At 36.7% G+C, this 21,723-nt stretch overlaps 1 protein-coding gene and 1 long non-coding RNA gene across 11 annotated transcripts in view; one reads left to right on the top strand and one right to left on the bottom strand.

The window, feature by feature from the left end:
- Window positions 1-21,723, top strand: part of LOC114481285 (uncharacterized) — a 179,923-nt gene that overhangs the window by 148,331 nt on the left and 9,869 nt on the right. For all 6 annotated transcript variants that reach the window (XR_003676230.1, XR_003676235.1, XR_003676233.1 and 3 more), the window contains one exon: window positions 15,135-15,299. This is a non-coding gene — a long non-coding RNA (uncharacterized LOC114481285). The remainder of the gene's footprint in view (window positions 1-15,134; window positions 15,300-21,723) is intronic.
- The window catches only part of LOC114481283 (calcium-activated potassium channel subunit alpha-1-like), a 106,885-nt gene continuing 102,993 nt past the window's right edge, over window positions 17,832-21,723 (bottom strand). For 3 of the 5 annotated variants that reach the window (XM_028475976.1, XM_028475975.1, XM_028475974.1), the window contains 2 exons: window positions 19,929-19,957; window positions 17,832-18,488 (listed from right to left, as the gene is read on the bottom strand). In XM_028475976.1, coding sequence (XP_028331777.1) covers window positions 18,361-18,488; window positions 19,929-19,957 — 157 coding nt within the window. In that variant the 3' untranslated portion in view covers window positions 17,832-18,360. The remainder of the gene's footprint in view (window positions 18,489-19,928; window positions 19,958-21,723) is intronic. The other 2 variants (XM_028475978.1, XM_028475977.1) reach the window with 2 other exon arrangements.

The following is a 21,723-nucleotide window of genomic DNA, read 5'->3' as shown; positions in this document are numbered from 1 at the left end:
AATGAGTTTTTTAGTTTGTTTAATGCTTTTGTTCAAACTAAAACAAGTATTGTTCTGTAGACGTGGATGTTCCCTTTTGTTATTGTGCTGCGTGAAATATCTCTTAAAGGAGTTGGACCTGCATTCATTGTACTGGCTTTTGTGTTTTCATCAAGATAACAATAATTCATGATAACAAAACAATAAAGAAAATGTTCATTGTATTTTGTAATTCCTTTTAATGGGATGTTGACATACTCTCCTTTAATGTCTTGTCTAAACATAATATGTAATTATACAGTACATCGATGTTTGTACTGCTATGTATAATTGAAAGGATATGTAAAGTTTACTTGATTACATGCTCTTATACTATTAACTATTTTATTTATTTTACCGCTGTGAAGCACTTTGTGACTACTGTCTGTGAGAATCATTATACAAATACATTTTACTTACTTACTTAAAGTTTGCAATGCACTGACATTATCCAAGCAATTTGTAACATATATCAGTTCCTGCAGGATCTTCACTTCACTTTTTTTAATTTAGTTAAATATTTTGCGGAAAGTCGCAGGATTTTGGTGATATTTATAGGTTTTTTTCCCCAATAATTAGCGATTAAAAATGACTGCATGGGAAAGCTGGAAAATACCGTGGTGTTTTATTGCATTTGTGTAAATGAGTTGGTAATTTACACAATGAGCCATGTTTGTTCTGTGATTTTTACTTTCTCCTGTTGGATGATCCAAAGTGCTGGACTTGAGTTGACACGTGATGTTGGTTGTAAAGCTCATTGGATAAAGAAATGAGGTGGGATGTGGTTATATTTTACTTTTAATGCCTAAGCAGCCAAACTTGTTGTTTATGAGCACTAACGCTGATGTGAAGCCTTTCATCAAATGTAAAACAACTCCCAGTAAGTGAGCAAACAGTTGCAAATGGCAAAAATATATTGTAAGTATTAGAAAGGAACATAAAAGTTTAATAACACAAGGACATGAGATTTAGTCAAACTGTTACTCTGAGTGGATTTTATCCATTGAGTCTATTAAGTTACAATTATGTATAAACACACAAAAATGTAAAATATGTCAGTATCTTTTTGTTTTATAGTACTGGGCACCATAAGTAGATACATGCTAATGATACAGATTTAAAGTTTTCCTTTGCACAATAGTAGGAACCACCATCAATGGCCATGGTTACGTGATGTTTTTAATTCAGAATTAGTTATTCTGAATTAAATTATTCAGAATTAAAGTGTTCTGCTTCGTGTTTACATGGAAATACTCATTCTGAATTGAGGTTTACATAGAGAACAGATTTATTCTGCTTTATTTAATTCCTCTTTAGGTCTGTGGGTGGGGAAGGATTCTGATTGGACAGGAGGAGAACGTGTCGTATTCACCTCTATCAGGAAAAAAACACACAACATTTTAATTCTTGGCTCCAACATAGAAGACCACATGATGAGAACTGTTTTCACTTTTATTTTGATTGTAGTTTTGAAGCAGCAGCTCAACAATAACACATGGTTTCACTTTGGTCATCTGAGCAGGAGAAGGAGATAGAAGTGGTACTTTGGTCAATCAGAGCCAGTGGTTAATGTAACAGCTGTTCTACCTCCACTGTACAGGACGAAGAGTGAAAAATTAACTTTATAATGATCCCCACGTTATTAGTGAAACTCTGGTGCTTCATGTCCTGATGAAGACGTTCCTTTTGCCGACATCTGTGTGTCCGTGTGAATGTCGACTTGTTAAAGCTTCCGTCCATCCACTCTTTTCATCATATCCATGTCTTTTAAGGCTCTTATTAAATAAATAGTCTTGGCTGTAGTCCGGGCGGCCATCTTGGATTTTGTCGTCACCAACATGTCATCGTGACTGAATGAGCATGCTCAGAATGACCGCAATTAATTTAAAGTGGAATTAAGTAGAGGAATTATTTAATTCAGAATTAAAATCTGAATAAACCATTCACCTAATTTGGATTTAAGTTTAATTCAGAATTAAATTTGCATTAGGAATTAAGTGTTTAAAGAGGAATTAACTTTTATTCTGACTTAAAGCTCCCATGTAAACGTGGCCAATGTGGGAGTCGTCTTTGTTTAGTTGAATCGCTGCTAACATGTGGGCAACACCTCCACTGGTCACAATATGGTCACATCCAGCTTTCTGTGACAGCTCTCATTATTAGAGGCCACTGAATAGTTAGCAGCTGATAAAAGCGTATCACACCGTAGAGGAAATTGAATTCTGGAGGACATAAATTCTGACTGGAAGAGATCATAGTCACAAGCTAATTTGAGGAAGATTAAATTAATTTCAATGACATCCATTCTATCTTGACGAAGTCGCTACATAACATAATGTGGCTCTGTTGCAGTGCGATAAGAGGATAGTCATGTTAGGCTGGGCACAGCAGTAGCTGAGGATCAAGCCCTAATCCCCTTTTTTTACAGAACATCATGGAGGATACAGAGTGTCTGACAGCCATTATTCAGTAAAGGGATTTTAAAAGTCTTTAACGTTGGTGTGATAATTTAATTGACTGCTGACCCAAAGCCTCAGGACACACTCTGCCTTCCTCACAGCTCAGCTTCCATAAACACACATATTTCACAGTTTTCTTATTCTTTTTTTTATGTTGTCAATCTATATTTTTCCCAGGAAAACTTGTGGACCTAACGATGCTTTAGGTGGACTGAAAACTTTGTCATTTATTAGTAGAAATCAGAGAATCAATGACAAATAAATATATTACTGGTAGTATTAATGATAGATTTAATGTGATGTTTTGTTTCTGTTACCATTCTACGTTATTGGCCTTAGTATTTAATGTTTTAATTTACACATCAACACTGAAGTAGCTTTAGACTGAAAAATGTATATATTTATGACAACCAAGTGAACACCATAAACAAACAAATATCACACTGTAAACCCAAACTTTCAAAGTAATTAAATAGATGAAGTAGTTTATACTCAATTACTAAATTATGTCAAGTTGATGTAACATGTTCTTCCTTTTTTTGAGTAACTTTAACTAATAATTAATGAGTAAATGGAACTATATTTGTTTTTAAGTAAGCATAACGTAAATAAAACAACTTAGTAGAATAAAGTAATTACATGCTAAGAATGATAAAGTCCTGTTATTTCAAATAGGGATTATTTAAAAATAAATTTAACTCATATAGCACTTTAATTCAACTTTTATCAAAAAATACAAGTAGCCAGTCATCCAAGCTTTTACGTTCTGGAAAATTTTGACTTTTAAGTTAATCAACTGAAAAAAAAAAATTGGAGGCAGTAGATTCCCTCCAATTTTTTGAGTTCTGTTAATTTATTCAGGTTTACAGTGTAATTTTAATTCTATAAAAAAAAAAAAATAAATAAATAAAAACAATTTAAAGAGAATGTGAATATCTAACCAGAACAAAAATACTACTAAAACGTATTGTGCTCTGGAGGAAACTAAGTGTTCCCATTCTCCCATCTGTGTCTTCCTTCCATTATTCCTTTTCCTGAACTCCATCGTTCAGACTTCCAACCTGCGGTTGCCAGCTGTGCTGGGGGCCCCAGAGTGTGTTTACGCTGAGCTGCACTTTATCACACACAGCCGCACAGCTGCCAACTTCACTGGGAGCGTGTACTCCAGTCTCTCCGCCTACGGCCATGTTGTTTTCCTTCTTCTTTTTGTGAAAGTGTGATTATGCACCACTGATACATGCTTCATTCTCTGCTGGAGACGCTGGGTGAACTGTTAATGGCCTGTGGAGAACAAACAGCGATGGCCACCCCAGGACTGCACCAGTGTTGATTATATTGACTAAACATTTTCATGTACCAATCCAACAGTTTTTATTATTATCATTTCTGTAACATACGTTTCTAAAGCTGTATTATAGACCTGCCAAAATAAATCCAAAATGCAGCTCGAAATGTTCAGCACCTTTTGTATCTTAAAGAATGAGTGAGTAAAGTTGGTCAAATTAAGCAGTGTTATTATTTATGATGTGCTTTAACATGAGGAACAGACTTTCTGTCAGTTGTAAATCACTAAGTTAGACACACGTAGGATAGAATAAAAGGATTAAAAGCATTTAAAAGTCCAACAACGTAAATTATAGCATTAAAAGTCTTGAACAACGTAACTGAGGAGATGTGGTGGGGGGGGGGGGGGGGGGGGCACACAACACCGCTCAATCCACCGCTTTATCTGCAGACAGTTGCTCACTGATGGCGATGTTTGCTCGTTCAGCCGCTTGTTTTCTAGATGCATCACTACAAACAACAAATAACAGAGTTTACGGAGTACCCCCCCCCCCTGCCCCCCACAAACTCCACATATGCCTGGACCACGTCTTCCAGTAAAAATACACAATGAAAACATAAGCTTTGGTTTTCCTCTCATTATCTTCCCACTTTCCACAAAATCATGTGGAATCAATCAAGTGTATCAATGGTTATTGCCTCTTATTGCTGGTCCTGTCAATATTTTCCTGAGCTGTTTGCTTCCCAGGCAGATCACATACAGTATATACAGTACATGCACTGTTCCACTCTCTTATAGAGTCCCTAGTATATACGCAGGACTTATTACATATCAGAAGTTGCGGGTAGGAGTTTTATGTATGGTGACAGGTCCTCACACTTCAGTGTTTGGATCACCTCATGAAGCTCAGATATCAGAAGAAATGAGCACATTTCCCACGACGTGACCAAATGTGGGGTGACGGAGGGTAACCGCAGGCCTGGACGCCTCTGTCCGTCCTCCTGCTGGTGAGAGCTGAGAGCGGGTACAGCAGAGGGGAGCGTGGGGGGGGGGGGGGGGGGGGGGGACACTTTGATGCCATTGGAGGTGATGTCAAGTTTGCTCAGGCTCAGGATTGGTGTGTGAATATGCTGGACACTAATATGGCACCAGTATCTCTGTCCTCATCTCTGTTTTCTGTCACTATGAACAATGTGTCTCCTGACAATGTCTTTTCACATCATGTTATTGCACAGACGGAGCTGCAGTCAGCACGACATCACTCAGTTTCTTTGTTTGAAAGTCAGGCCCTTTTTTTATTTTTTGGCTTTTTGCTTTTACTGCACTCAGTAAAACAGACGAGGAATCGTTCTTCATTTAATAAAATCATTGAAAGTGACCAGAATAGAACCCACCTCCTCTTATTATGTCTGTATTGTATCAAAGTCCCTCCTTTGTCCCACTTTAACAATTATCTTAGAAAACTATTTAAAAACCACTATAGATCATAATGAATGAGTGATAACACACATTTATTTATTTTATTAATAAATTCCCAGGCTCTAAGTACAGTATACATACATTTATGAACTCTATAACTGAGAAAATATCCTCCATTCAATGCTGTTGTTGCGCCATGCATTACGTTTAATCTGATTGGTTGGCTATAATGTGATGCATTACGTTTAATCTGATTGGTCGGCTATAATGTGATGCATTACGTTTAATCTGATTGGTTGGCTATAATGTGATGCATTACGTTTAATCTGATTGGTCAGCCATGATGTGATACATTATGTTTAATCTGATTGGTCAGCCATGATGTGATACATTACGTTTAATCTGATTGGTCAGCCATGATGTGATACATTACGTTTAATCTGATTGGTCAGCCATGATGTGATGCATTTGATTGTTCTCTGATCATTTCATTTTTTGTAGTTTAACAAAATCTGTTGATCATTTTAAAACAAAAAATTATAATTTACTCAGTAATGGTTTGGTGTAGAAATGTAACTAATTACTTTACTTCTTTTAAAAAGTACTTTAAGTAAAATGACTGATTTAGGAATATACTGAAACAAGTACAAGTACCCATAAAAGCAACTTAATTACAGTAACGTGAGCACTTGTTGCCTTCACTACTGATTAAAACCAGCCAGTGAGGAGGTGATATTATATTTAAGTAGACAGTATTTCCTTCTATAAATGTACCTTATTCACATTTGCTGTAAAAACATTCACAGAGAGAGTAAAACCTATTCCTAACTATATTTCCCTCAGGTTTGTTTCCTTTGGTGCGTTGGAATTAGATCAGCTGACCCAGAAACTTTGCAGAGGAAGCTAGAAAAGCTAATAAAGCGTTTTATGTTTCTACTCCAAAGTTTATGTTCCAGCTGAGCAGCGTGCTCGTTTTAGCTGATGATCCCATTAAAACGTCTATGGTCTGTTTGACGTGACATTATCCTGGGGTGGAAACGTCGTTTGAAGGTCAATCTTCAAAGATTCTTCATATATTCTGCTTTATTTTGGAGTCATGTCAAACAGAAAGGCTTTACAACCTGATTTGCAGAAGAAGAAAAAACAGTCGTCTATTGTTAATTTGAGCAGCTTTTTCACACAAGCTGAATTCAGTCATCGTTTGCCGGCCACGTAGCTGTCAAACACAGCCCGTCAGTGTCTTGGGCTGACTCTTGTGGCCCTGTCAGGTCCTCCTTCTATCGGGGAGTCTGAGCAGTCGACATGATTGCCTTTAAGCAGCTCCTCTTAGGCAGTGACACACAGCTGTAGCCAGACACCTCCTCTGACAGTCAGAGTGCCATGATGGATTGCCTTTGCCAAAACTGCTGATCAAAGGAGGTCAAGGTTCAGAGCGTGTGTCTGATCGAGGCACATGGAATTACTGACGATGAATCCATAAACACCCAAATATGAGGCAAAAATATTCAATTCAGCAACGAGAAATTAATTGTTTTTAATCACGTGTTTGCAGAGTTGGAGTCAATTATTATTGTAATCCTAATTGGGAAAACACGTTACTGTTGTAATTGTAATTGAAAGTAATTTAGTTCTGATAACTGAGTTTGTAATTGTATTTGGCATGGAGATTCTATAAAAACTGTCATTTAGAATGTAATTAAACGCAAAACTATGGAACCATGTTACACAACTTTATGGCTTACACATACAGTATGTAGTTAACGATCACTAAAATAAGTTTCATCTCGAGGATCATTTTACCATTTAAAAAAAAAATTGTGATCTAGGGGTACACTGAGGAAAAGACTCAGACACGCACACTGAAAATATTAATACCAATATTTTCATTGATTATGAAGCCTAACGAGATGAGAAACTAATAACATGATAGATGATATTTATTAGTGTATTTTACAGCTGATTTAACACATGGGTCAAACTGACCCGTTAGCATTGGAGATGCTAACAGAAAGCTAACAATTGTAATTGAACTTAAGTTATTGAGATTGTAATTGTAATTGCACGTTAACTACAAATGCTCAAGTTGAGCCTTCATTTTCTGTTTGACACGGTGTCAATATTACAGACAATAACTCTAATTCTGTGCAAACACACTTAATGTATTATAATGTATAAGATTTGTACATATTGTTTCTGTCTGTGTTGTATGTGGCAAAAAAAAAAGATAATTGTAGTTTAGTTTATTTTAACAATTCACATTCATAATTTATACACGATACATCATTAGATGGTCATGAAAGCTCAAAAGCAGTATAGGCTGAAGCAAGGAAGCGTATAGGCTCCTCCCCCATGCAATTATTATTACAAACATACAAATAGAAACATCCAAACATCAACAACAGAAAAGCATTTTAGTACATTTTGACGTCACACAGAATTATTGCAAACTACACACATTGATACATAAGTTATATTGGTGTTTATGATAAAGCATTTGTATTAATTCCAAATATTACGGGGTTACCTACAGTTAAAAGAGTTATCGTCCAATGTTATTTGTGAATATCTCCAAAACACTTCTCTTATACTGTATGTTGAATATCCACAGCACTTTTCAGGTTTTTTTTATCTAAACTATTCCATAGGTTGACACTTTTTTGTGTCTTTAATAATGCGATAAGATGCACAAAAAGCCATGTTTGCAATGCAGAAACACTCTTGCTTAACAAAAGAGCAGACGTTTAAAAGTTTTTGACACTAGCATTGAGCCTTAGCCACTGATGTAGGTAGAGCTGACAGCATCCCAGCCATGGCTCAGATGGCTCAGGGACACTCTAAGTTTGGTACGTGTCAGCTCTCATTGTTGTCAGCGTGCGTCCTTGGTGAAGTCAGAGTATGTAAACATAGTCATTAAAGGAGGGGTGGAAGGAAAGTGTTTGGATAGGTTTAAAAAAAAAAAACCAAAATGTTCTTGTCTGAACAAATAGGAAAGTGAAAGTCAACACAGGTAATAGTTTCAAGAATAGGACGACACAAAACGTATGCAGTGAATATATATAACCTTTCACCTGATAACAGCTCAACATATCAAACAAAGTCCATTAATCCTTTCAAAACGATGACCAAGCAAAATGACTTCTTTCTCATTATTTATTCATCATTTTCTTTCCTTTTCTTCATGTTTTCACTCGTATCGTTTTCTTCATCATTTCACCAGTGTTTATTTATTGACTTTTTTGCAGACATTAACGTACTTGAAGCTATTGAGCGCTTTGAAAACCAAATTAAGATACAAACCATGTGTTTGACTTGTACATGTTTTATAAAATAAATATCAGATTTTGAATATCTTAAATAGCGTTAAAGCTGATATGGATGAAAAGAGAATTGAAAAGCAAACATCTGGGTGTCCCTCCCTAAACAGCTCCACTTCCTCCTCCTGCCTCTGCCAATCTACCAGAAGCCACGCCTCTACTTTTGCGCACGCGCATTGCGGAACATAACAACAATGTTAAACACACCAACACACGTGTAGTATTGTTTTTCACTAATAAAACACGTACGGTAGTTTGATTAAAACACATTTATTACCTGTCCGTGAGAAATGTCGCCAAATCCTTTTAAAAGTTGCAAGCCCCTCCCCCTTTGAAAAGCAGCTCTGAGATCAATTCGGTTGCGGTCACAAAGACGTTTATCCACTAGCTTTGTACCCGGACTTTTCTTTAGTTTTTTAGTAGAAGTTTTGGAGTTTTGGAAGCGTTCCTCTCATGATGCTACGCTGCTCAGTGATACATGTTTGCTGTTGTGACGCGCAGCCTTGTTTCCGTGTTTACGCACGCGCATTCACTTTGATTGACAGTCTCCGCTACAGGAAGTCGAAGCCTATTGGCTGGGCAATCGCTGCGCCATTTGCAATTTGTATAGTGGTCTATAGAACAAAGGTGGGACTTATATACATTAATGTATATGAATGACCACTGGCAGTAGACCATAGTAATAGTTTTTTCGCATCTCAAAATAATCATACCGGATATCAGCTTTAATGTGTGTCATTTAAACTATCAGTTGTTGTTGTTTAATGGTTGCATCTGTTTTTTTTTGTGAAAACTGCTGCTTATCTTGGAAAATAGGTTCTTAGTTTCAAACTGGATTTTACTTGTAAAATAAAGGTTTACTAAGAAAAGATTGAAAGATAATGTTAAACACATTTATGAGTTAACATTGTTTGCACTGTCAAAATTGAGCCAATTTCTACCAATTAAAATGCTGTGATTTTAATATTTGTGACATCTAAAGAACAGGCGAGCTAGTTTATGATTAATTTACTGTTCATTTGATAATAAGTCAAAAGGGAATAGTTTCCTTATTGGCCAAGAAAGTGCATCAGTTGACACTGATTTAAAGATTGAGACCAAACTAATGTATGTTTGATCAACTTTTGTGGTCAGAAAATGGAGAAACTGCAGCTTTTACATTGAAGAGTCTTTATTTCCAGTCGTGACATTTATCATTGCGAGGGAAGGTGGTGTTATTGGCTTGTCTTGTGCTCTTTGTGATAAGGAATGGACCGCAGCCCCAAAGCGCTGACAGCCAGTCGATAATGTGGCAATTAATGTCATAAATAATTCCTCAGCCGATTATAATAAAATGGACCTCATATTCTAAAATAGCTCTACTTCAAATCATTTTGTGATTGTGTGTCAAAGAGTCGACATAAAGGAAACGCATAATGTACGGCATACAAATTATGGGCTATGCATTGATTTACTTTGCTTGTGACTTATGATTGTGCTGCTTTTGCTGAAGCGTCACCTGCAATAAAAGGCAAATACAATGCGCACAACCACTTTTAATCAAAATGATACTGTTGCTAGCGTTATGAAAGGGTTTCAGCTCATAAAGAATGTGAGTAATTTAATAGCACGAGTGGTTAAATATATCAAATGCTCCATCTGGCCTTGGGAGCATGAAGCCCAGTGTGATATATAGGGAAGGCTGTGATGGCTGAAGGTCGTGTCAGCTTCTTCTGCATAATGCATGAATCCTGTAACTCTCTGAGTCCAATCTTCTGAACCTGAACCTTGAGATGAAAATTTTACTAAGTAAATCAGCAAGCATGCTGGCATTTCTATTAACCTCCACAGTGGTACTGACACAAATATGAATCACAGTAAATAATGTGTAGCAAGCTGTAAATCATGTTTACGACTTGCCAAGGAGTGATGCTATGGAATATTTGTTTCTGTTTGTCACGACTGATTTTACTGTAAAAGAAGAAGAGATGATATACTGTATAAGGATAGCTTATTTTATTCCTTCTTCCATCCATGATCTAATAAAGTACATGATCGGGTTTGACCACCTGAATATTTTCTGTTTGCCTCTGCACGTGACTGTACAATATAACAGAGTATGGAAATCCTCTAAAGCAGTGGTTCCCAAACTGGGGTACGTACCCCCTAGGACAGGGGTCTGCAACCTGCGGCTCTGGAGCATCATGTAGCTCTTTGACTCTTTTGCAATGGCTCCCTATGGCTTTAAAAAACATTAAAATAATGAATTGTTATTTCTTACAGAGGGCATTAATGATGACAAATTTGACACCAAATAAAATCATGATATAACAATTTGTCAACCTAAAAATAAATTGCGTTGTGCAATAACTCAACCACTTTCCTACTTCACCTCCTACAGACCATCATCTTTCCTCACACTTGTGGCTAATCTTAAGTTTTAAATCCCTGGTAAAAAACTAAACCAACAAAAACACTATTTCTGGAAGAAAATACAGATTTTATTTGTGATTTATTCCTTGTAAAAACTCAAAGCTTTTGTGCCTTGTAGGCAAATTGCTTCCCAATGCTGGTGATCTATACTCACTACAGGGAGGACATGTTTTTCTTTTGCCATTTCTGTTCTGCTTTCTCAAACATGCATGTGGAGCATTACAGTGTACAGATTACAGAAAACTACAGTTTGGAAATAGAAATATTAGTTGAAAATGCAATTACGTGCAGAGAGAGTCCTCACTTTGATTTAGACTCTGCGTGTAAGTCTACAAGTTCTCTGCCCTTCTTCATTTCTGTATCAAAGGGTAAACTAATGTAAAATGTATATGACCCTTGGCACAGAAGATGGTAGTGCAGCTCAGTACAGGAGGATCCGTGCGCTAAAAGCTTGAAACATCTGTGTAAACACATGGCCTTTTTCCAACCATGTAGACAATGTTCTCATAGCCTTAAGATAAATGTCCAAAGCAATATACCTTGTGGGCATCCACAAATGGCTTTGAACATCTGAAAAACCTTGGGCTTCAAGCAATATCCACTTTTAATATTCCAGCTAGGGAAGCATAAAAAGATCAACCTTTGGCTTTATTTGACCCTTTGTTGTTTTCAGCTTGGGTCGATTTTTACAAACTCACAGTGAAACTGTTCCAAGAAGAATAAAAAAGAAGAAATGTTTTATGGAAGCTGTCAAATATGAAAGTTTATTTCCACTAACACTTGATTTTTCTTTTAAAAAAAGGAGTTGGCTGGACTGCAGTACAAACTGTGTACCCTTTGTTCTTTGATTATTTCATTTTAGAACCAAATGAAAATAAATTAAAGTTGTGGTTATTTTGTTTTACTGATTTTAAACCAAAACAGAAATACAGAAAAATCAAAAACCAGAAAAGCAGCGTTTTTCTGTTCTGGTTTCCCTCCCTTGGTCCTGGACCAGGTCTCTTCACACAATATACTGTATTATTTACAGTATTTCATCTGTTTTCTGCTCACGCTGTAGTTGTGTTTAGCGGTGTCACGTTCCATATAGTACCAAATAAACTGGTGACTAACGATAGGTTGCTTTCACGTGACATCACATTGCTGCATCGTGAGACTGCGACATTCAGATGGAGGGCAGGAAGTGAAGTTTGAGAATCTGTCGTCTGAAATCATCCAAACGCCCGTGTTTTGTGGAGTTTACAGCTGCTCAAATCGTTCTAACCGAGAAAAGGAAAATAGATTTTATAGAGAACCGAAGAATGTCGTTCACAAAGGTGAGAAATGTAAAAAGCTCACAGAACGTAAAAAACCCTTTGCACGTCTTCATAATCACGTGACTGAAACCTACTGTAGCTACTGACTGTGAGGTGTGTGTGAGGAACAATAGACGTTAGAACTTTTACCATTTGACACTTTTGCAAAAACAATTACAACTTTTCTGATAATAATTTTGCACGTCATAAAACCACTAGCTACTAACGGCAGCCGTCACCACACATTTTGATCACAAGAAACGAGGAGCACCAGTAGATTCATTACACCACCTCTGTTTGCTTTAATCACATATCATGTACATGTTTTACGTAACAAAGTCAATAAAACAAAATAAACACAATGTTAATTTGTTATTTTGATTTGGTACCGCTTATTTGTTATTATCCTCCGCCACAAAGTGTGGAAGGTTATAGGTTTGAGCTCCGTCTGAGTTAAAGGGGACGGCTTTTCTCAGAAACTGTTTGAGACAGAATAACCAGGGTATCAATACCTTGATGGAGTTCAAAAATAAAAAGTGCACTAATATTTTTTCTGGAGTTTTTGCCCTTGTTCCATTTTTTGGACTCTATTTGAGGACAACTTTTCTTAGAAACCGTTTAAGATAGTTAGTAATTTTATAGTCTGATATGATAATATTTTATTATGTATACATCTAAGTTCTTAGATTTAGGACATTTAGGAAAAGGTTGTGAGTTATAATGACATCCAATCAGCGGGGGATGTCGATGACTGTATCTTCTTGTTTGGATTTGGTTTGAACGTGAAACAACCAAAGGTTCAGTACACGGTGCTCTGTCTTTGCTGTTCTTTTAATTCTGTTAATAGCCTCAGGTAGAGATTTATCTGCTCTTGTCAATTTACCTCAGCCTTAATATAAAAGACCAAGGTCACTTTTTCCGTGCCTGGCCCACAGGATTTAATTGTCATGTCCCTCTAATAGGCAGCACAGGGAATCATTAGTCCAGCTCAGCTGCTTGACTGATAGGCATTTCAGTCCAATCATGAGAGTGTGCCGCCACAGGGCAGCCAGTATTGACACTGTGTCAGGACTGAGAAGGGACGCCTTAATCAGCCAAGACACTCTTAACATTGATTTGACAAGCCACCGTAATGACCCCCTTGTTTTGGTAAAGGATCACTGTTTATCCAGGCTGGCATTGATGCACTTGGGGTGCTGCATTGTCATGGAAACTATTATCCCCCATGTTGTTGTGCAGGCGTTGTCTTTAGAGGGGACATTGTGTGCGGTTGTGTGTGTGTTTTTTAATGTATATTGTGTACAAACTTTGTGGACAGAAGCAAACGATAATAACAAAAAAAAGTGATGCTTTACATCAGGGGTAGAGGCAACGTCTATCACAGCAGGGGCCACAAAAATGTGTTTGTCTGATCAAAGGGCCACATTATCCACATTCATGTCAGCATTTAGAATATTGACCAATCTGAGCATGAACACGGGAAAGAAAAAAGGTTTTTAGATTAATTCTGTGTGTTTTTCTGTCATTCTGTGTGCGTTTTTGTTGTCTTGCTCATTGTGAAGCATTTTGTGTATTTCTTCTGTAAAATGTATATTTTGTGGAGTCAAATTGTGTATTAATGCTGTCATTTTGCTTGTTTGTTATAGTGCTGTGGTTTTGTAGAGTTATTTTTTGTGTTTTTCTTGTCTTTTTGTGTACTTTTGTTATCATTTTTTGTTATTTTCTGTATTTTTTTTTTGTCATTTTGTGTAATTTTGTGTATCACTGTCGTTGTTTTTTGTTTTTTCCTGCAATGTATTCTTTGTATTTTTTTATTGCTTTGTGTATTTTTCTGTCATTACTTTGGGGGCCGCATAGAAGTAGACCGAGGGCCACATGTGGCCCCTGGGCCGCCAGTTGCTGCATGTTTGCTTTACATTTTTTGTAAACATAACTCAAATACTTCAAGTTTTTATATTAATTTATTGAAAAAATTATGCTTAGATGTTAAAATATCATAAGTTTAAAGCAGTTTAGTTACATGTTTTACCTTTTTTTTTTGATTGATCAATTTATTTTCGTACATGAACACAACAGCAGTGTATCTATCGCAATGAAAAAAATAATGACAATAATAACTGAAAAATAATAAATCAAACAAAGCAAAGAGAGAACAAATAGTTACAAAATCCTGCTTGTGTATTATAAACGTATACAATTCTACCCCTTATAACATCTAGTACTATACATATAATCTTATTAAAATACACACCCATTTACACTATATATATATATATATACACATAATTCATTGATGTATATCTATATAATTATACAATTCATGTAATCCACTATACATTCATCTGTCCAAACATACACATCCATAAGTATATTCACACTCATTTATAATTTTTCCCACTTGTGCTTTGAGAAGATAAACATTATGTATTTATGTTTAAATTGCTTTAAATTCAGACATTTTTAAAATGTATTTCCACACACAACCTGGTACTGCTTATTGATTTTGTCTCGTTATAAAGTTATCAAATCTCAGCTTTTTCAAATAAATTAAATGTAATTCCACATTTTTTTATATATATAGCGCAAGTTACAACAGTAATCATCTTGGAGCGCTATCAAAATATTAAAAAAAAAACAACCAACAAATCCACGTGAACAATAAATAAATAAATATTTAATAAATAGTTTCTGAATATTTTTTTGGGAGATGTTTTTGTTGTGCTTTAAATGCTATTTGACTTTATTGAATAGTGTATTTTACTATAATGGAGGGCCATAAATAGGACACAAATGTACAGCCGTACTTCCATTGATCTGTTTAAGGTCGCAGTAGCTCTGATTAGTCACAAAGCTGTTACACACAATATTATCAGTGTGATATTATGAACACTTTTAATTGATCACAGTAATCAGTCTGTTTGTTTATTTACAGGAAGTGTCACAGATGCTGGCAGGAGGATCAGGGACATCAGCAGCCTCTCTGTGAGGTGTTAGACTGTAAATATTATCGGCATGCTGACAGACCCCCCCCCGCAGAGCGTGTTTGTGTAAAAGATGTTAACAAGCAGCGTGATGGGCTCTCTCTGCTGTCTCTAAGGTGAGAATGTGTTTTATTGTGTCCCATCCAGAGGCAACGATGAAGTGTCCTATGTCACACAATCAGTCAGAAAAACCCTCAGGCTGGATTTTCATCCACAGCAATAAACGTAGTTCAGTGCAAGAGACGGACGCAGGTGTTTGATGTAAGTCATATATATATTAAAAAAGACAATACTGCATACTGGAGAACACAATACATCTGATTTAATTGTTGTGAAAATACAAAATAAATCCATGTACAATTTATGTACAAGACAATTTGTACAGGACATTAAACAGCATTTATTAGTGTGTATTTATGATATGGTCAGCAGCGTCTGCAATGTCATTAAAATTGACAACTCAGTGTGCTATAAAAATGCACAAAATATCCCACGGTTATTTGTAATGTTGCGTGTCTTCCAACGCTACCGTTACTGTCAAACAACACAACACTGGAAAGAAATACTTTACAATTAACTGTACACATTTACAATAAAACAATTGCTTTTAGATTTTTGAACAAACAGCTTTAAGACTTTTTTTTTTTTTTTACATTTCTAGTTATTGGCAAATAGATTATAACTTAGTATTAAAAGTCCAAAGTCGAAGCCTCTTTTCGCAGCAGTGGGTCTTTCACGAGTCCTCCGTTGGCGTCAGCACTGCCTGGCACGTTACTGGCAACAGCATGGACGTTCCTCTGTGCCAGTAGAAATGTTTTAACAATCAACATCCAAAGCATCATCTGTGGATTAGAGGGTTTTATGTATCACTTTTTTCTTGTTTCTTCTTAGCTTTTTTACCCCCAATCATCATAAAGTAAAGTGACAACAGTGCCAATATACTGTAGCTGTGTCTGGTAACACAAATTAGAAACGATCAATAAACATCACACTCAACGTTCCCAGCTTTGAACAGATGGAAATGAATTATTAAAAACATGTGGTTTACTCAACAATGTGCATCACCAGCTGAACTGAAATAGCCATGATGGTTTTTTATGATAGAGCTGTTTTGGTTTTACTGAGCGATGGCATTAGGATTGGTCATGGAGGACATGAACGTGTCCTGTGTCAGGCAGTGCTAGCAGCCAAAGGAGGACCTGGAGATGCCCACTTTATGCGATATGTGGCTCTGACGTTTAACTCTAAACTAAACATTTGGCTTTGTTGTTCCCAGTATATTAAGTTTCACAGGTGAGATACTGTATATTTGGTTGTTTATTACTGTCATGAACAAAAACAGCTCCATCTTAAGTGGCTCATTGAAAAAAGGAAAGAAGAAACTATATTTACATTTATGGACTTCACAAAACAAGACAATGGACATTTCACCCAAAGTCAGTGGCATGGAAACAACATGAATAACAAATCAAAAAAAAGGCAAATATAAATCTATTTTTGATAAGGCTGAAGAGCTAAATGCCCTTTTAGAATGGACCTGACCATCACAGCTGTCACAAATGTTGTGAATAGCTCCAAATGTGAAAGGAATCACTGCGAGTCAGTGACTAGCAATGTTATCGTGGTGAAGTCTCTGGAGTTATAAACACTTCATCAGCAGCTGGAAAAGGCAACGTTTACCTTTTTCAAATATTGACCCAGTTCTACTGACCTATTTAAACCAGGGGTCACCAACCTTTCTGAAACTGTGGTTAATTCATAGGTACTGTAGTTAGAAAAGCACTTCTTAAGTACTACATTTAATTATAGGATAAGATAATAAGGAAGGATAGCAGTAACTTAACCCTTCTATTTTCCATCCATCCATTTTCAGACACGCTTCGTCCTATTTCAGGGTAGCGAGGGTCTGCCGGTGCCTCCTCCTGTTTCCCTTGGGGTCAAATTGATCCCATTTAATGTTCATCATTTGAAAAATAATATTTGACTCTTTTTTTTTTTTTTGCTTCATATTTCATGACTTTTCCTAATTTGATGGGTATAATTGATTAAGCATAAATTTGCATACGGCATGCATTGGTGTTGTTCTGGGGTCAATTTGACCCCAAGCTGTTTTAGCCCTGTTTCATTATCAAAGGCTTATTTATGTATTTAACAAATATTCCTGGGGTCAGATTGACACCAAGGTTAAAATATGTTAGTAATAGGAAGATTAAAAAACTATGAAATGTTGAGGTTCCAACATGAAACACTTTATTTCTCCCAATTCCTGCAATTCTTTCATTTTGATTAAAATGTATTGAAAATTCACCTTTTGTTTTTAAAAATATATCTTATATATATATATATATGTATATACCACCAGGGTTGGGGTCAATTACATTTTTCAGTTACAAATACTATAATAAATTATTTTTTATCCTCAGGAAGTCAATTAAAATTATGTTCTCAATTACTAAAGTTCAATTACAATTAATCACAATTACTGAGTTTGAAATAAATAACCTAATAATGAGTTAACCTTCCTCTTATGTTAGCTTGCTGTTAGCATCTCTAATGCTAACAGGAACACAAAACTAATATCTATCATCTAATTTCTTTCCTATCAATTGATTACCTTGTTAATCTTCATAATGACTGAAAATACATATTTTAATATTAGTACAATTATAATTATGCCATAATTGTAGTTAAGAAATACTTAAATACATTTGTCACAATGTTTCAGTGAAAATAAACGATGAATTAAAAGATGTTTCAAAACTTAATCAGCAGTATTTAACTTTACTAAGTAATAACTACATCTGTCATATTTATTGATCTTTGTGAGTTTGAATCCTGGAAAGATTAATCAGATTTTAGATGGAGCTCATTGGTGACTAGAGCTCCTGGGGGCCCCTCACACGGTCCATGCGGGCTACCTGGGGCCTGCGGGCACCGTGTTGGTGACCCCTGCTTTAAGCAGTGGTGTACTGTATATGTTGTGTATTGAGTCTGATCAGTGGCTCCCACACTCGACTATGATTGTCTTTGAGAAACGATTCTGGTTTGAAATGTCACCAAATGATTAAGAGCAGGTTGTGTTGCGTGAGCCAATGAGGGCATCACGTCTGCAGAGAGGAGGTCCCCAGTCCCTGAGTGAGTGACAGACACGTCAAGCCCCCAAAATACACCCAGAGCTCAGCACTCGTCCTCTGCTTCTCTGATGGGGGGGATCAGGCTGCTGGTGGATTTGTGTTGACTGACGGGGTTGATGTGTATGGACCTCTGATGCTGATGCTCAGGCTCATCTGTAAACCATGTCTTTTCTGGAGGAGAGACACAATCATGAACAGGACAGTTAGAGCATCATTTAGACCAGTGCTTCTCAAACTACCCCTTTCTCTCATTGCTGAATCTTTACCCCTCGTTGTGAGTGATAACACACATTTTAAAGCAGGGGTTCTCAACTGGTCTCACCCTAGCACCCACATTTTGCCATCGTCATTAAAGCATTCAAACAACTACATTTATTTTTTCAAAAGTAGATTAATTGAAACCACACATTTCATGTAAAATCTTTTTAAAAACATAAAGCTATATGTTTTCCAAAAGAAAAGACAACATGAGAGACATTAAGTATTTATTTATTTTTGACCAGCTGTCCACGACGCACCCAGTACAGGTCCGCAACACTTTTGGGTCCCGACCCACCAGTTGAGAATTGCTGGTTTAAAGAATCTCATTTTGTAAATAATTGAATTGAAACAGTATTTAGTGCCTCCTGAATAGATTTATTTCTATAGTTTTTTTTATAATTTCTGATCATCTAATTCGTATTTTCAGTTCATGTTCTAATCAAGATTATTTTCACCATCATTATTATGATTCTTACTTTTAACCAAACTTAACTATTAATTTTTGAGAAACACTGATTTATAGTAGTGGTTCCCAAACTAAGGGGTGCACCCCCCCCCTGGGAAAATTAATCAGCATGTTAAAGGGAATTAATTATTAATTAATTCTTCACACATAAAGAACTTTATTATTCCGTTTTTTAAAAATTTAAAAATTTTTACACATTCTGTTGCAATGAGGGGGTGGGGGGGGGGTTATTCTTCAAAGGGGGGAACTACTGATTTAGAGAATCCATGTTTTCAGATAAGTAATGGGAGAACATTTGAAGATCTTCCATAGTTTAATGTAGTAAACACATACCAAGTCATGTGTGTTTATGCTTTGTCATGTTAGTGATACTCAATGTTTCACCTATTAGGCTTCCATTTCTCTATGTCATTAATGTTTCATTAAAATCCAACATGCTGTGAAATCAGCAAACATGCAGGTCACCAAAGAAACAAACCCTGTTTAAACATGACTTATATTTGTCTTATTTCATTGTTCAAAGTGCTTTTATTTTGATGCTACTTTCTGTTTTCAAAGGTGAAAATAGCTCATCTGGTATTACTGCTGATTCATTCATTCATTCACTTAGTGGTCATGCACTTCCATCAACATGACATTAACACACAGGCCTGTAGATGCACGTTGCACATGTTATTATCATCACATAATACTGATAAGATGAAGTGGCATCAAACCATTCCTTTATATCATCGATCTTACAGTTTAAGAGCACCATGCGGTCCTGAGCAGTCATTTGGAAAACACCAAACAACGTGGCTTTCATTCAGAGGCCAAATGTCCGCGGGGACATGACCGTGTTTGATGCATTATTTAACGTCATGCATAATCATTCAGTTCCATACCTTGACCCACTCTATTCATCCTTGTTGCACTTTGAAAGAAGAAAGTAGTACACTAAGTGTGAGCTGAAACACTAATGTGAGCATTAATAATAATCACTGAAACTGCACAGCATGATGAACAGAGGCATCAGAACAGCTGATCAGCTCATTACGTATGGATGGGGGAGGGGTTACAGTGTGGGTTGGAACAAGCTCAAACAGGAAAAAAAATCCAAAACAACGTGTTATTCTGCATCGAGCCAATGCAGCCACACTGTGAACGATGGTTGGCAAAAAAATAATAACAAGCAAATGTGTTTAATACAATAATACAGTATTTGTAAAGGTTACGGTCTGGGAACACTGTGGCTCGCTCCAGTCAAGAGCCTGTAAATATTTATCCCCATTAGTTACAGTAACTAAACGCCTGCTTTCTCATCACCTGCCACTAGGAGGGACATTGCAAAAAATGCCTTGATTATGGGCGGGGCTCCTGGAGCACTTAGGCCACGCCCAGTCTATATTATTAAATCTCCAATTAACAAATCTGTGTGTAAAAAAATATTTGTATTTGTGAAAGACATTTTGTGTCTGCAATCGCCCAAGAAAAATGTACACACACAAAACCTTTATGACCCTAATTTGATCCCATAGTAGGTGCTAGTTTTTATAAAAGGGGCGGGGCTAACAGTGCTTGTTTGTGAAGCAATATGGTACCAAAATGTCACATGTAGGCTTTACATGATTTGGACCAATCAGTGAGTTTAAAAAAATGATCACCAATCCGATCATATTCAGGTTGGATACAGATTCACGTAATCAAACGGTTTGTGGACCTAAACGCAGCCTTGTGACTGTGAGGGAGTGGAAGAGTTGAATTTCCATGCAGGACATGAACGGTGTGTGTGTGTGTGTGGCCCTTTAACTGCGAATGAATGCCCTAGTCGCTCGACCATGTGCGGAGTGAGGGAGCGTCTGTGACCCCAAGCAGATCGATTCTAAGCGTTTAGAATGATTGGCAAAATAAACATTGCAGCTGTTGAATTAAACCGGAGTCCCTTGTCAAACTCAATGACTGCTGTGAAGCGAGGGCGTTAACCCCGAAGCTAAGTATAGCTTCAGCCGCCAGAGCGAAGTTAGACTCCCAGGGGCACAGCGGAGGTGGGGCGCACACACGCACGCACCACCGCCCTGAACCGGACGCAAGTGTCCAGTATGAAATCACTCCGCTTTCGGAGTCTCCGTTTTAACAAGCGTACACACACACACACACACACACACACACACACTAATCAGAGCCGGTAGACTGGGGTAGAAGTCCGGTGTTCAGCCGCTTCGCTCCAACAGAGACATTTTCACTCATAGGTTTTCATCTTTGCAATGTGATCATCTACACAAAGTTTCATCACGACAATGACGTCATTGATCGGATCGGCAAATTAAGACATTACAGCCGATCACATTAATTGCATAAAATACAAAATATCGGCCGCTTCGATATAGTCGATCAGATCGGTGTAAAGCCAAGTCACATGATCTTGTTCTCAGCCAATAGCAAAAATCAATTGTAATATCCTGGTTTCAACCCATAGAGGGCAGTAACTCTGACATTTTACAACTAAATACGACAAATTGAAATACTTTTACTAAAATGTTGAGAGTCGGACCAGGATCAATCAACAGTATGTATGACTTCATACCAAATACTTTTGTATTCAGCAGAAAAAAGTTTAGTGCTTTTGAGTTTAACTCTCTGGTAAAATATGTCCAATAATAGACAGAAGCAATAAGTGACACACAGGACAGTCAGAAATGA

This window comes from Gouania willdenowi, chromosome 19 (assembly GCF_900634775.1).
Source record: "Gouania willdenowi chromosome 19, fGouWil2.1, whole genome shotgun sequence".
NCBI classification, from domain to species: Eukaryota; Metazoa; Chordata; class Actinopteri; order Blenniiformes; family Gobiesocidae; genus Gouania; species Gouania willdenowi.
The sequence above is the reverse complement of the archived record's forward strand: the minus strand, read 5'-3'. Positions and strand labels throughout refer to the sequence as shown.